The 16,068-nt window shown below is 43.7% G+C and overlaps 1 protein-coding gene across 2 annotated transcripts in view; it reads right to left on the minus strand.

Annotated features, from left to right (window-relative positions):
- CFAP54 (cilia and flagella associated protein 54) overlaps positions 1–16,068 on the minus strand; it is a 736,502-nt gene that overhangs the window by 99,600 nt on the left and 620,834 nt on the right. For both annotated transcript variants that reach the window (XM_063927747.1, XM_063927746.1), the window contains exon 61: positions 13,517–13,615. In XM_063927747.1, the coding sequence (XP_063783817.1) occupies positions 13,517–13,615 (99 nt within the window). The remainder of the gene's footprint in view (positions 1–13,516; positions 13,616–16,068) is intronic.

Genomic DNA, 16,068 nt, shown 5'->3' on the forward strand with positions numbered 1-16,068 from the left:
AGATTTGGGTGGGTTATATTGTTTCTGTGCAGGGTAAATACTGGCTACTTTATTTTTACACTGCAATTTAGATTTTAGTTTGAACACACCCCACCCAAATCTAACTCTCTCTGCACATGTTATATCGAGATCCGGTCTGAAGATCGACAGTGCCTAGGTCAACAATGTTTAGGTTGACCACTGTAGGTCGACAGTATCTAGGTCGACAGGGTATGAAGGTCGACTGGGTTTCTAGGTCAACAGGTCAAAAGGTTGACATGAGTTTTTTAATTTTTTTTCTTTTTTTGAACTTTTTCATACTTAACGGTACACGTGGACTACGATTAGAACGGTAAACTTGCCCAAAGCATGGCGAGCGAACACGGTGCACTAATCGGACTTCCCGGTCACTGTACGGAGAAAACGACACCAAAAAAACATGAAAAACTCATGTCGACCTTTTGACCTGTCGACCTAGAACATGACGACCTAGAAACCCTGTCGACCTTCAAACCCTGTCGACCTATTGACTGTCGACCTATAGTGGTCAACCTAAACACTGTCGACCTAGACACTGTCGATCTAATGATCTACACCCGTTATATCTGCCCCACCTGCAATGTACATGGGAGATAATTCAGAGTTGGTCGCAGCAGCAAATTTGTTAGCAGTTGGGCAAAACCATGGGGGTAATTCCAAGTTGATCGCAGCAGGAAATTTTTTAGCAGTTGGGCAAAACCATGTGCACTGCAGGGGGGGGGGGCAGATATAACATTTGCAGAGAGAGTTAGATTTGGGTGGGTTATTTTGTTTCTGTGCAGGGTAAATATTGGCTGCTTTATTTTTACACTGCAATTTAGATTGCAGATTGAACTCAACACACCCAAATCTATCTCTCTCTGCACATGTTATATCTGCCTCCCCTGCAGTGCACATGGTTTTGCCCAATTGCTATCAAAAATCCTGCTGCGATCAACTTGGAATTACCCCCCATGTGCACTGCAGGAGGGGCAGATATAACATGCAGAGAGCGATTTGGGTGGGTTATTTTGTTTCTGTGCAGGGTAAATACTGGCTGCATTATTTTTACACTGCAATTTAGATTTCAGTTTAAACACATCCCACCCAAGTCTAACTCTCTCTGCACGTTATATCTGCCCCCCTGCAGTGCACATGGTTTTGCCCAACTGCTAACAAATTTGCTGCTGTGATCAGATCTGAATTACCGCCATAGTTTTGCCCATTAGAGAAAAAGTTTGCTGTTGCGATCAGGTCTGAATGAGGCCCATTGTTCGTTGCTAGAACAAGCAATGTATCTTTCTAGTGTGTACCCAGCATTACAGAAAAAAAAGTAAAAGAAAGAACAAACAGAAGACTAATAACAATCAAATTGTTTATTGTTCTTTACAGGTGTAATAACTGGGTGCTGAATGTGACTTGTTCAGAACATTCTGAGTTATTGACTTGACCATAAGTAATCTATACTAGGTCAAACTTTTTAATAACTATTACTTTTGTTTATATCCTGCACAGATTAAAAATAGACAAAAGCATTAAATTACTTTGTTATTTATTTTTCTTTGAGGTATACTGCATGGGTCTATGGGGGTCATTCAGATCTGATCGTTGCTGTGCGTTTTCGCACAGCGGGCGATCAGGTACTAAATGCGCATGCATATGCACCACAATGTGCATGCGCGTCAGACAACAACGGGCATCGCCGGCCAGCGATGGGATGGTTCAAAAATTCCATTTGCACGGGCGTTCGCAAGCTGATTGACAGTAGGAAGCCATTTGTGGGTGGAAGCTGACCATTTACTGGGAGTGTTCGGAAAAATGCAGGCGTTCCCAAGCGTTTTCAGTGAGGGTGTGTGACATCAGCCTGTTGTGATCGAACTGTAGGAGTAAGTCCTGGGCTGCGTAGAGACTGCACAAAGTGGATTTTAGCAGCTCGGTGTACACATAGAAGCGCACACTTGCATGGCGAATATACACTCCCCCTGGGGGCAGCGACTATCTGAATGCAAGACAGCAAAATTAGCAGCCCAGCGATCAGATCTGAATGACCCCCTATGAACAAAGGACAGAATTAGTATAAGACAGCTATTGATGACTTCTAATGCATGAATAAATGCCTCTCACGTAAAATTGTAACATTATGTAAATACTTATTATAGCTAATGGCCAACTTAAAAGCAACCAAAACAAATAATACACAACTAAAAAAACAAGGGTTTCATTTACTAGAGTGCCAGTTTATAGAAGTGGAGATGTTGCACATAGCAACCAATTAGATTCTACTTAGAATTTATCCAGCACCAAAGATAATAACTAGAATCTGATTGGTTGCTATGAGCAAAATCTCCACTTCTAAAAACCTACATTTTAGTAAATTTACTTCCTAAAGTCGACTCTATATAACAGTAACACAAAATAAATTATTAAAGTATCAAAACACATACAGTATATGTACGGATGGTATAACTGTTAGCATTATTGCCTCCCAGCACTGAGGTGATGGTCCCACCACGGCCCTAACTGTGTGGAGTGTGTATATTCTCCTATGCTTGTGTGGGTTTCCTTCGGATACTCCCGTTTCCTCCCGCAAACTAAAAATATAGTGGTAGGTTAATTGGCTCCCAACAAAAAATGAATCCTAGTATTTCAGTGTGTACGTATGTACAGTACATGGGCAGACAAGATGACCAAAGTGATTCTTATCTGCCTTCAGAATTCTATGTTTCTGTGTTACTTTACATTAAAAAAATAAGCTTACATTAATTAAGTGACTTCTTTAAGATTCGTAAATTGGACCAGCATTATGTTATTCCTTCTGTTCCCCTCTGATATCTCTAATAAATTAGACTTGACTATCTCTAGTTCCCAGGTTTTACCCCGTGACAATTCTCAAATGTATCAACTGTACGTACTCCTCATTGCAGAACACACAGGAATTCTAGCATCTCATGGCGGCATTCTCAATTTCCTCATATGCAAGTTGAGACTCTAACTAAGGCTTTGCTTTATGTTAATAAAGCTCTTGTTCTATCATGTATCAAGAGATACATTTTAATATTTATTACATAAGTTATTTGTATCCCTCTATGGTTCATAATTGATCTTCAGCAGTCCCCTTTCTACCCTAAATATGCTTAAATAAATGCATCGGTATATCATTGTCTGTGGGACTGCCCATTGATTAAGAAAATTTGGATACAGGTCAAACTGTATGCACTACAAAATCTAGTTAACTTCTTTCCTTTGTCTCCTGAATGGGCTATCATTGGGGAACATATGCTAATGTCAATCACCAAAGGTTGTAAAAAGTTACAGCTGTTGCAAAGAAATGTATATTACAGCACTGGATTCTTTCTACTTCTCCCTCTATAGGTAGGTACACAATAGGCGATGTGCTCTATGAGCGACGTTGCCTAGTGTTTCCCCTACCGGGCCGCGGCGGTCGGTGCCAGTGCATACACACTGAGCGATATGGCAACCATATCGCTCAGTAACGTCATGCCGCAGCCGGACCGTGCATGCAGTTTTTGGATGACAGTCCAAATTGAGCTGCATGCACAGCCAACAGCGAGAGTTGTTAATGACCCGCGGGGTCACGTATCGCTCAACGTCGACGGCATACACACTGGCCAATATAGTAAACAACGTCACTCAGGAAGGGTGAAAGTGAGCGACATTGTTTACTTTCTCGCCAAGTGTGTATGCACCTTATGGGGTCTATTCAATGCATGTCAGATCCTCTCCAACGGAGAGGATGTGACAATGCAGTACAGGTTAAGTATCCCTTATCCAAAATTCAAAATCCCACATTTTGGGTCCCCTACTGAGATAATAACATATATATTATATATTATGTGTATATATAGATATACTATATAGATATATAATATAATATAATATCTATATATATATATATATATATGTGTCATTATCTCAGAAGGGGACCCAAAAATGTGTGATTTTGAAATTTGGATACGGGATACTCAACCTGTATTCAATTTGCAGACAAATCTGACTGGTTTTGCCCGTTTTCGACAATGCCAATCCGACTTTTTTTTAAAGTCAGTCTGCCATTGTCGAAAACGGGACTAAAACCTGTCAGATTTGGTCGCAAATTCGACAAAAAACTTGGATCCGCGGCTAATCCGCCGATCCACGTGTTTTCCAACAAATTGGAATTGCCAACAAGTCAGAAAAATGGCAGCCCCATTGAATAGGTTGAATCATGATTCGACCTAAAAAAGTCGGAAATTGCAGTCTTTCCGACTATACAGCAGTTCTGACTTCAATTGACTAGGCCCCTATGTCTCCTTTTCAGGATAACTTGTTTTATCTGTTTAGGGAGTACTGGCTCGAAGCCTTGTTGCAGCAAGAGCTGAAAGTGGGCCTTTTTTTAAATCTAGGAGTTATATATTGTAGGTGTTTTACCAGATTCCACTAAATCCCATTTGTTGTTTTCGTAACACTAATTGGTATTAGTGGCAAATGTTCTCCCGGGACCCCCCTATTACTGTTTAAACTTTTTTGAAGGATAGACTCCAGTTTAGTTTTCCGTTTACTTAGTTTGCCTCAGTTGTTCCCCTACTGCCCCCCACCCCCTTCCACCCGCTTCATAATAAAAAAACATTTAGCATTTTGTGTTTTAGCTACTCCCCTGGGACTGACTGATGTTCTGGTTTATATCCATTTTACGTATTTTCTATGCATAGTTCTCTAATGAGAAAAAAAATGAACATGTTGTCTTCTTGCTCCTGCTGTTTTGGATTTTTACTCTCTCCCTGGTCCTGTTATTTGGGAGAGTATTCCCTGTACACTTTGGTTTCCTGTATGTCTCACCCTGTTATGTTTTTTTTGGATTGTGTATTGTGAGTCCTTTGCTCAATAAATTGTTAAATAAATAAAATAAACACAGCAAATAAATTAATGGTTAATATTCTAAGTCTGTGCTATGCCATATGTAGTTATATACATTTTCCCTTTTTGGGATGTTGGTGCAGAAAGGGGAAAATGGATATTTTTACTTTTAGATAACTGATCTTTAAGTAACTTAGATAACTAATCTCATAAATATTGACAGTAATTACAGATGCTAAACCTTTGTTTGTAGATTTAAATGTAAGGTACAAAGTCATTAAAGTAGAAATTGGTTTAATAAGTACACTTATTATGTGTTCAGAGTTATTTGCAGAGAAGGTGAGGCAAGGACTTCAGTTAGTACCCAGTTAGTACCCATGCATGGCTGTAGCAGAGAAATAGCTATATTATTCAGCTATCTGTTACTTCGAACAGAATACACTACAGAAGGAAATCCTTCTGGACACTATGCTCCCATTTGTAGCATGACATAGCATGTCACAACACTACAATTTTAGATATACAAAAGTAAAAAGCAGATATCCCTGTGTGATGTTCACAAATCTGACTGTAGAATATTAACTAGCCCATAAAATTGGTGTGATCATAACAATCCCGGATAAAAAGCCCCATTTTCACAATTGTGAAAACACATAGGTCCATGAATTTATGACGGATTCTATGTGTTTTTTCCTGACTATAGACATTTTTTGGGAGGAAAAAAATAAGAATTTACTTACCGATAATTCTATTTCTCGGAGTCCGTAGTGGATGCTGGGGTTCCTGAAAGGACCATGGGGAATAGCGGCTCCGCAGGAGACAGGGCACAAAAAGTAAAGCTTTAGGATCAGGTGGTGTGCACTGGCTCCTCCCCCTATGACCCTCCTCCAAGCCTCAGTTAGGTACTGTGCCCGGACGAGCGTACACAATAAGGAAGGATTTATGAATCCCGGGTAAGACTCATACCAGCCACACCAATCACACTGTACAACCTGTGATCTGAACCCAGTTAACAGTATGATAACAGCGGAGCCTCTGAAAGGATGGCTCACAACAATAATAACCCGATTTTTGTAACTATGTACAAGTAATGCAGATAATCCGCACTTGGGATGGGCGCCCAGCATCCACTACGGACTCCGAGAAATAGAATTATCGGTAAGTAAATTCTTATTTTCTCTATCGTCCTAGTGGATGCTGGGGTTCCTGAAAGGACCATGGGGATTATACCAAAGCTCCCAAACGGGCGGGAGAGTGCGGATGACTCTGCAGCACCGAATGAGAGAACTCCAGGTCCTCCTTAGCCAGGGTATCAAATTTGTAGGATTTTACAAACGTGTTTGCCCCTGACTAAATAGCCGCTCGGCAAAGTTGTAAAGCCGAGACCCCTCGGGCAGCCGCCCAAGATGAGCCCACCTTCCTTGTGGAATGGGCATTTACATATTTTGGCTGTGGCAGGCCTGCCACAGAATGTGCAAGCTGAATTGTATTACACATCCAACTAGCAAAAGTCTGCTTAAAAGCAAGAGCACCCAGTTTGTTGGGTGCATACAGGATAACAGCAAGTCAGTTTTCCTGACTCCAGCCGTCCTGGAACCTATATTTTCAGGGCCCTGACCACATCTAGCAACTTGGAGTCCTCCAAGTCCCTAGTAGGCGCAAGACACCACAATAAGCTGGTTCAGGTGAAACACTGACACCACCTTAGGGAGAGAACTGGGGACGAGTCCGCAGCTCTGCCCTGTCCGAATGGACAAACAGATATGGGCTTTTTTGAGAAAAAAACCACCAATTTGACACTCGCCTGGTCCAGGCCAGGTCCAAGAGCATGTTCACTTTTCATGTGAGATGCTTCAAATCCACAGATTTGACTGGTTTTAAACCAATGTGTTTTGAGGAATCCCAGAACTACGTTGAGATCCCACAGTGCCACTGGAGGCACAAAAGGGGGTTGTATATGCAATACTCCCTTGACAAACTTCTGGACTTCAGGAACTGAAGCCAATTCTTTCTGGAAGAAAAATCGACAGGGCCGAAATTTGAACCTTAATGGACCCCAATTTGAGGCCCATAGACACTCCTGTTTGCAAGAAATGCAGGAATCGACCGAGTTGAAATTTCTTCGTGGGGCCTTCCTGGCCTCACACCACGCAACATATTTTCGCCACATGTGGTGATAATGTTGTGCGGTCACCTCCTTTCTGGCTTTGACCAGGGTAGGAATGACCTCTTCCTGAATGCCTTTTCCCTTAGGATCCGGCGTTCCACCGCCATGCCGTCAAACGCAGCTGCGGTAAGTCTTGGAACAGACATGGTACTTGCTGAAACAAGTCCCTTCTTAGCGGCAGAGGCCATAAGTCCTCTGTGAGCATCTCTTGAAGTTCCGGGTACCAAGTCCTTCTTGGCCAATCCGGAGCCATGAGTATAGTTCTTACTCCTCTATGTCTTATAATTCTCAGTACCTTAGGTATGAAAAGCAGAGGATGGAACACATACACCGACTGGTACACCCACAGTGTTACCAGAACGTCCACAGCTATTGCCTGAGAGTCTCTTAACCTGGCGCAATACCTGTCCCGTTTTTTGTTCAGACGGGACGCCATCATGTCCACCTTTGGTAATTCCCAACGGTTTACAATTATGTGGAAAACTTCCCCATGAAGTTCCCACTCTGCCGGGTGGAGGTCGTGCCTACTGAGGAAGTCTGCTTCCCAGTTTCCATTCCCGGAATGAAACACTGCTGACAGTGCTATCACATGATTTTCCGCCCAGCGAAAAGTCCTTGCAGTTTTTGCCACTGCCCTCCTGCTTCTTGTGCCGCCCTGTCTATTTACGTGGGCGACTGCCGTGATGTTTTATCCCACTGGATCAATACCGGCTGACCTTGAAGTAGAGGTCTTGCTAAGCTTAGAGCATTATAAATTTACCCTTAGCTATATTTATGTGGAGAAAAATCTCCAGACTTGATCACACTCCCTGGAAATTTTTTTCCTTGTGTGACTGCTCCCCAGCCTCTCGGGCTGGCCTCCGTGGTCACCAACATCCAAAACTGAATGCCGAATCTGCGGCCCTCTAGAAGATGAGCACTCTGTAACCACCACAGGAGAGACACCCTTGTCCTTGGATATAGGGTTATCCGCTGATGCATCTGAAGATGCGATCCGGACCATTTGTCCAGCAGATCCCACTGAAAAGTTCTTGCATGAAATCTGCCGACTGGAATTGCTTCGAAGGAAGTCACCATTTTTTTACCATGGCCCTTGTGCAATGATGCACTGATTTTAGGAGGTTCCTGACTAGCTCGGATAACTCCCTGGCTTTCTCTTCCGGGAGAAACACCTTTTTCTGGACTGTGTCCAGAATCATCCCTAAGCACAGGAGACTTGTTGTCGGGATCAGCTGCGATTTTGGAATATTTAGAATCCACCCCTGCTGTTGTAACAGTATCCGAGATAGTGCTACTCCGACCTCCAACTGTTCCCTGGACTTTGCCCTTATCAGGAGATCGTCCAAGTAAGGGATAATTAAGACGCCTTTTCTTCGAAGAAGAACCATCATTTCGGCCATTACCTTGGTAAAGACCCGGGGTGCCGTAGACAATCCAAACGGCAGCGTCTGAAACTGATAGTGACAGTTCTGTACCACGAACCTGAGGTACCCTTAGTGATAAGGGCAAATTTGGGACATGGAGGTAAGCATCCCTGATGTCTCGGGACACCAGATAGTCCCCTTCTTCCCGGTTCGTTATCACTGCTCTGAGTGACTCCATCTTGATTTGAACCTTTGTAAGTGTTCAAATTTTTTTAGATTTAGAATAGGTCTCACCTAGCCTTCTGGCTTCAGTACCACAATATAGTGTGGAATAATACCCCTTTTCTTGTTGTAGGAGGGGTAATTTAATTATCACCTGCTGGGAATACAGCTCGTGAATTTTTTCCCATACTGCCTCCTTGTCGGAGGGAGACCTTGGTAAAGCAGACTTCAGGAGCCTGCGCAGGGGAAACGTCTCGACATTCCAAACTGTACCCCTGGGATACTACTTGTAGGATCCAGGGGTCCTGTACGGTCTCAGCGTCATGCTGAGAGCTTGTCAGAAGCGGTGGAACGCTTCTGTTCCTGGGAATGGGCTGCCTGCTGCAGTCTTCTTCCCTTTCCTCTATCCCTGGGCAGATATGACTCTTATAGGGACGAAAGGACTGAAGCTGAAAAGACGGTGTCTTTTTCTGCAGAGATGTGACTTAGGGTAAAAACGGTGGATTTTCCAGCAGTTGCCGTGGCCACCAGGTCCGATGGACCGACCCCAAATAACTCCTCTTCCTTTATACGGCAATACACCTTTGTGCCGTTTGGAATCTGCATCACCTGACCACTGTCGTGTCCATAAACATCTTCTGGCAGATATGGACATCGCACTTACTCTTGATGCCAGAGTGCAAATATCCCTCTGTGCATCTCGCATATATAGAAATACATCCTTTAAATGCTCTATAGTCAATAAAATACTGTCCCTGTCAAGGGTATCAATATTTTTAGTCAGGGAATCCGACCAAGCCACCCCAGCTCTGCACATCCAGGCTGAGGCGATCGCTGGTCGCAGTATAACACCAGTATGTGTGTATATACTTTTTATGATATTTTTCCAGCCTCCTGTCAGCTGGCTCCTTGAGGACGGCCCTATCTATAGACGGTACCGCCACTTGTTCTGATAAGCGTGTGAGCGCCTTATCCACCCTAAGGGGTGTTTCCCAACGCGCCCTAACTTCTGGCGGGAAAGGGTATACCGCCCATATTTTCTATCGGGGGGAACCCACGCATCATCACACACTTCATTTAATTTATCTGATTCAGGAAAAACTACGGTAGTTTTTTCACATCCCACATAATACCCTCTTTTGTGGTACTTGTAGTATCAGAAATATGTAACACCTCCTTCATTGCCCTTAACGTGTGGCCCTAATAAGGAATACGTTTGTTTATTCACCGTCGACACTGGAGTCAGTGTCCCTGTCTGTGTCTGTGTCGACCGACTAAAGTAAACGGGCGTTTTAAAACCCCTGACGGTGTTTTTGAGACGTCTGGACCGGTACTAATTGTTTGTCGGCCGTCTCATGTCGTCAACCGACCTTGGCGCGTGTTGACATTATCACGTAATTCCCTAAATAAGCCATCCATTCCGGTGTCGACTCCCTAGAGAGTGACATCACCATTACAGGCAATTGCTCCGCCTCCTCACCAACATCGTCCTCATACATGTCGACACACACGTACCGACACACAGCACACACACAGGGAATGCTCTGATAGAGGACAGGACCTACTAGCCCTTTGGAGAGACAGAGGGAGAGTTTGCCAGCACACACCAAAAACGCTATAATTATATAGGGACAACCTTATATAAGTGTTTTCCCTTATAGCATCTTTTTTATATATTTCTAACGCCAAATTAGTGCCCCCCCTCTCTGTTTTAACCCTGTTTCTGTAGTGCAGTGCAGGGGAGAGCCTGGGAGCCTTCCCTCCAGCCTTTCTGTGAGGGAAAATGGCGCTGTGTGCTGAGGAGATAGGCCCCGCCCCTTTTTCGGCGGCCTCGTCTCCCGCTCTTAACGGATTCTGGCAGGGGTTAAATATCTCCATATAGCCCCCGGAGGCTATATGTGAGGTATTTTTAGCCAAAAAAGGTTTTCATTTGCCTCCCAGGGCGCCCCCCTCCCAGCGCCCTGCACCCTCAGTGACTGCCGTGTGAAGTGTGCTGAGAGGAAAATGGCGCACAGCTGCAGTGCTGTGCGCTACCTTAAGAAGACTGAGGAGTCTTCTGCCGCCGATTCTGGACCTCTTCTCGTTTCAGCATCTGCAAGGGGGCCGGCGGCGAGGCTCCGGTGACCATCCAGGCTGTACCTGTGATCGTCCCTCTGGAGCTAATGTCCAGTAGCCAAGAAGCCAATCCATCCTGCACGCAGGTGAGTTCACTTCTTCTCCCCTAAGTCCCTCGTTGCAGTGATCCTGTTGCCAGCAGGACTCACTGTAAAATAAAAAACCTAAGCTAAACTTTTCTAAGCAGCTCTTTAGGAGAGCCACCTAGATTGCACCCTTCTCGGCCGGGCACAAAAATCTAACTGAGGCTTGGAGGAGGGTCATAGGGGGAGGAGCCAGTGCACACCACCTGATCCTAAAGCTTTACTTTTTGTGCCCTGTCTCCTGCGGAGCCGCTATTCCCCATGGTCCTTTCAGGAACCCCAGCATCCACTAGGACGATAGAGAAAAACGGGTTAAATTGAATGGCCCGGAGCAAAACATCGGGGGGTGGGGGGAGGGGAATGCAATAAAAATCTCGCAAAAAATTATTGAGGCTAATTGAATTCCCCTATGTACAGTAACAGATGCTATTTTTTTAGGGAAATTTGAATATTGATCATACATAATCTGTGCTTGAAAAGAAATCTACTGTACATCCTCTCACATGAGTACGTTTTATAACATGTAGGTATATAAAATAGTGTTGTATCATGGCTGCAAACTGTGCAGATGTCTTCACAGCAGCAATCTTTCTTGCCACCTCCCCTGAGTGTGTCTAGTCTAGCTCAGTTCTGAGTTCTTCAGATTTGCAGAACTATGACTGTCTCTTCACTTGCATTTATTGGATTATCCGCATCTAACTTACTCACTATTCCATGGAAACTACCAACATCTATCTGGATATACCTGGCTATTTACGAACATAAATAGCCTGAAAATAATCTCAGAAATGTATTTATCTATCTACCTATCTATCTATCTATCTATCCATCGTCATCATCATCATTATTATTATTATTATTATTATTATTAATGCCTTTTAGAAAAGGAAAGTGCTTTTGCCTGGTTCAGTGAAGTGCTTATTTTACCCATCAGCCCAACAGTGGGTGTATTACTGAATTGCTTGTAGCAAATGACGGAACCATGAAGTCAGCAAAATCAATACAAAAAACATTGATTATGGAACTAAGGTCTGACATGTTTGAACCTTTCAAGTCATTTGTCCTATTTTACCTGTCTGCATGAATTTGTACAGTGTAGTCCTATGGAGCTAAAGCAGAATTAGTAGCAATTCCGAAAGTGGATGGCTCTTGTGACTTTTAGCAAACTGTACATGCATTCACAACTTAGTGCATTTAGGAGCTATTCTGAATCATAAATATCTTGGTTGCTGCTAAAATTGGATTGGCTGCAGAGAATGCACAAGATGGAATTCTAGCAACAGCAGAGTGAACAGCAGCCCAACAAGAGTTTGGGGCAGGAAGGGGGTGAGAATCAAGGATGTCAACAATGCATAACAGGGGGCATTAAGGATAACAATAACAGGGGGCAATGACGATTGCAATAAGACAAGGCAAGTGAGAATGACCATGGCAATGAGATACAGGAGAGGCAGGGGTGCCAGAACGTGTTGTGGTTGGGGCGGGGGGAGGGGGGGGTGGCGTAGATAAAAATAGATTGTGCCGCTCCCCCCATGATTACACACCCCATGCGGAGAGCGCTTCCCCCCCCCCCCCCCCCCCCCAGATCACCGCAGAGAATCTGACTTCAAAACTCCAGTGCCGCAGCATGCTGCCCCGTGTACTGTCCTAGCCGGCTCTCACAGATGCATTACTGGGAGGAGGCGTGGCCATGCTGAGCCTGCTGGGACATCCCCGCCTCCTCCCTGTAATGTCTCTGAGTCTGCGAAGAGCCGTCTGGACAGGACACGGGGCAGCATGCTATGGCACTGGAGTTTTGAACTCAGATTCTCTGCGTGATCTGGGATAAGCACTCCCCCTCCCCACGCCTGCTCCTCTGACATGTTTGGGGGGGGGGGGGGGGGCATTCCGACGACTCTGAGGAGAGGAGCAAAGATGGCTACGAATTGTATTTTGGAGAGGGGGCTATGAGAGTGGCAATTTACAATATGAGCGGGGGCAATGAAGGTGATAATTAATAATATGAGAGAGGGCAATGAAGAGGGCTATGATAGAAAAGAAAAGGGACAAAGTGGGTGGCACTGAGAGAAATTAAACTGAGCAAGGAGAGTGGCGATAACAGAAATGAGAGGGTGCAATGAGAGGCATGAGATGAGACGTGAGGCGTGAGGCGTGGCAATGAGCTACATCAGTGATTAATGAGGAAGACAATCAGAGGGGGCAAACACTACCAATGAAAGGTATGAGAAGAGACAATGATGGTGTCTATAGGGTATGAGAAGGGAAGGCTATAAAAATTTAGAATATATTACAGTAGAATATATCACATGATGAGTGTGTACACATGTATTAAATGTATTTTTTTTAATTTGAAAAAAAAATATATATATATATATATATATATATATATATATATATAGACATCCTACATTTGCCTCTTGGCTTCTGTTAAACCTGTAGACTGATTAGTCTGTTGATCTGTCATCAGCATAAAAACTGGATATTTAGGCTACTTCTACAACTCAAGAGACACGAGAGAGGGAAAACCTTTGTGCCTTTGTTTCCCTGCTATAGCAAGGGAGTGTTCCTTCATGTACCATATATACAGATGTAATGGGTACAGCCTACAAATGTCATGGATAGATGAGAATCACAGATTGCTATTTTATCAACCTATTCAATAGACACCAAAGCAGCCAAGTAGTACAGTGAGAAATATAAATCAATCAGAGAACCTGTGTGGCTGCTCTAATGGCAATCCATGCCAGCAGTCTGTAGCACTCCGATGGGCTCACTGTTTTCTCTTCATTGTCATTTTGCATCACTTTATCCATCTAGAAGAAATAAAAAATACATTCCAAATTGTATGAAAACCACTGTGTTCTATACATGCTTACTCTTTTAGAGATTTAGCCTTTATACGGTATGGTTCTTCTAATTAATTAATAACTTCTGTTAACAGATCATTCCTAATGCCAATTCTATTATTTGGAAAGGAAATATAAGATTCAACAAGAAATACTATTACATTTAGCCAATCATATTACGCAGTGCTGTACAGAATATATGGAATCATTCAAAACAGTCCCTGGCCAAGTGGCAGAAGCCAAATAACCTATATGTATTGGAAGCAAATGGAGGAAAAATCATACAAACATGGTGAGACCATACAAACTCCACATAGATAGAGCCTGGACAGAACTGATCTAATGCTGACCCCGTAATTCACTATGGTTTGAAAATAAGTTAGTTTCCTGTCACTGCACTTCAGTGAGGAGGGCTGAAAAAGTTACAGTAATTACAAGTCAATCACAAATTAATTTTAGACAGTATATTCCCCTGATAAAACGTGTTGCCCTTTTTAAATCATTGTAATAACTTGTAACTGAGAAGTAAATTAGGCTTTACTTTGTTATTGTCCCACTGCACTTTTTGAAGGAAAGCAATAAAGGATGAACTGCTGGGTACACAACTGACAAAACACTATATTAAAGAATGAACTACTCCAATCTGACACCACAGTTTGGGGCACTCTAATCCCACATGAATATTTTAGGTTGCAATAGATCTGTTTTTGAGTTATAGTTGATTGTATTCTGTTAAATCTATATAAAAGTCTATTTAACAGTCTGCGTATGTTGCTCCAGCTTTGAGTGACACAAGCTATAAAATTTTAGAAAATAAAATAAGATTTTACTTACCGATAAATCTATTTCTCGTAGTCCGTAGTGGATGCTGGGACTCCGTAAGGACCATGGGGAATAGCGGCTCCGCAGGAGACAGGGCACAAAATAAAAGCTTAAGGATCAGGTGGTGTGCACTGGCTCCTCCCCCTATGACCCTCCTCCAAGCCTCAGTTAGGATACTGTGCCCGGACGAGCGTACATAATAAGGAAGGATCTTGAATCCCGGGTAAGACTCATACCAGCCACACCAATCACACCGTACAACTCGTGATCTGAACCCAGTTAACAGTATGATAAATGCAAAGGAGCCTCTGAAAAGATGGCTCAAACAATAATAACCCGAATTTTTGTAACAATAACTATATACAAGTATTGCAGACAATCCGCACTAGGGATGGGCGCCCAGCATCCACTACGGACTACGAGAAATAGATTTATCGGTAAGTAAAATCTTATTTTCTCTGACGTCCTAGTGGATGCTGGGACTCCGTAAGGACCATGGGGATTATACCAAAGCTCCCAAACGGGCGGGAGAGTGCGGATGACTCTGCAGCACCGAATGAGAGAACTCCAGGTCCTCCTCAGCCAGGGTATCAAATTTGTAGAATTTAGCAAACGTGTTTGTCCCTGACCAAGTAGCTGCTCGGCAAAGTTGTAAAGCCGAGACCCCTCGGGCAGCCGCCCAAGATGAGCCCACTTTCCTTGTGGAATGGGCTTTTACTGATTTTGGCTGTGGCAATCCTGCCACGGAATGTGCAAGCTGAATTGTACTACAAATCCAACAAGCAATCGTCTGCTTTGAAGCAGGAGCACCCAGCTTGTTGGGTGCATACAGGATAAACAGCGAGTCAGTTTTCCTGACTCCAGCCGTCCTGGAAACATATATTTTCAGGGCCCTGACAACGTCTAGCAACTTGGAGTCCTCCAAGTCCCTAGTAGCCGCAGGCACCACAATAGGTTGGTTCATGTGAAATGCAGAAACCACCTTAGGTAGAAATTGAGGACGAGTCCTCAATTCCGCCCTGTCAGAATGAAAAATTAAGTAAGGGCTTTTATATGATAAAGCCGCCAATTCTGACACACGCCTGGCTGAAGCAAAGGCTAACAGCATCGACACCTTCCACGTGAGATATTTTAAGTCCACAGTGGAAAGTGGTTCAAACCAATGTGATTTTAGAAAACTCAATACAACATTGAGATCCCAAGGTGCCACTGGAGGCACAAAAGGAGGCTGTATGTGCAGCACCCCTTTCACAAATGTCTGAACTTCAGGTACTGAAGCCAGTTCTTTCTGGAAGAAAATCGACAAGGCCGAAATTTGAACCTTAATGGACCCTAATTTTAGGCCCATAGACAGTCCTGTTTGCAGGAAATGCAGAAAACGACCCAGTTGAAATTCCTCTGTAGGGGCCTTCTTGGCCTCACACCACGCAACATATTTACGCCAAATGCGGTGATAATGTTTTGCGGTTACTTCCTTCCTGGCTTTGACCAGAGTAGGGATGACTTCTTCTGGAATGCCCTTTTCCTTTAGGATCCGGCGTTCAACCGCCATGCCGTCAAACGCAGCCGCGGTAAGTCTTGGAACAGACAAGGCCCCT

The sequence above is a fragment of the Pseudophryne corroboree genome, chromosome 6 (genome assembly GCF_028390025.1).
Source record: "Pseudophryne corroboree isolate aPseCor3 chromosome 6, aPseCor3.hap2, whole genome shotgun sequence".
Classification (NCBI taxonomy): domain Eukaryota; kingdom Metazoa; phylum Chordata; class Amphibia; order Anura; family Myobatrachidae; genus Pseudophryne; species Pseudophryne corroboree.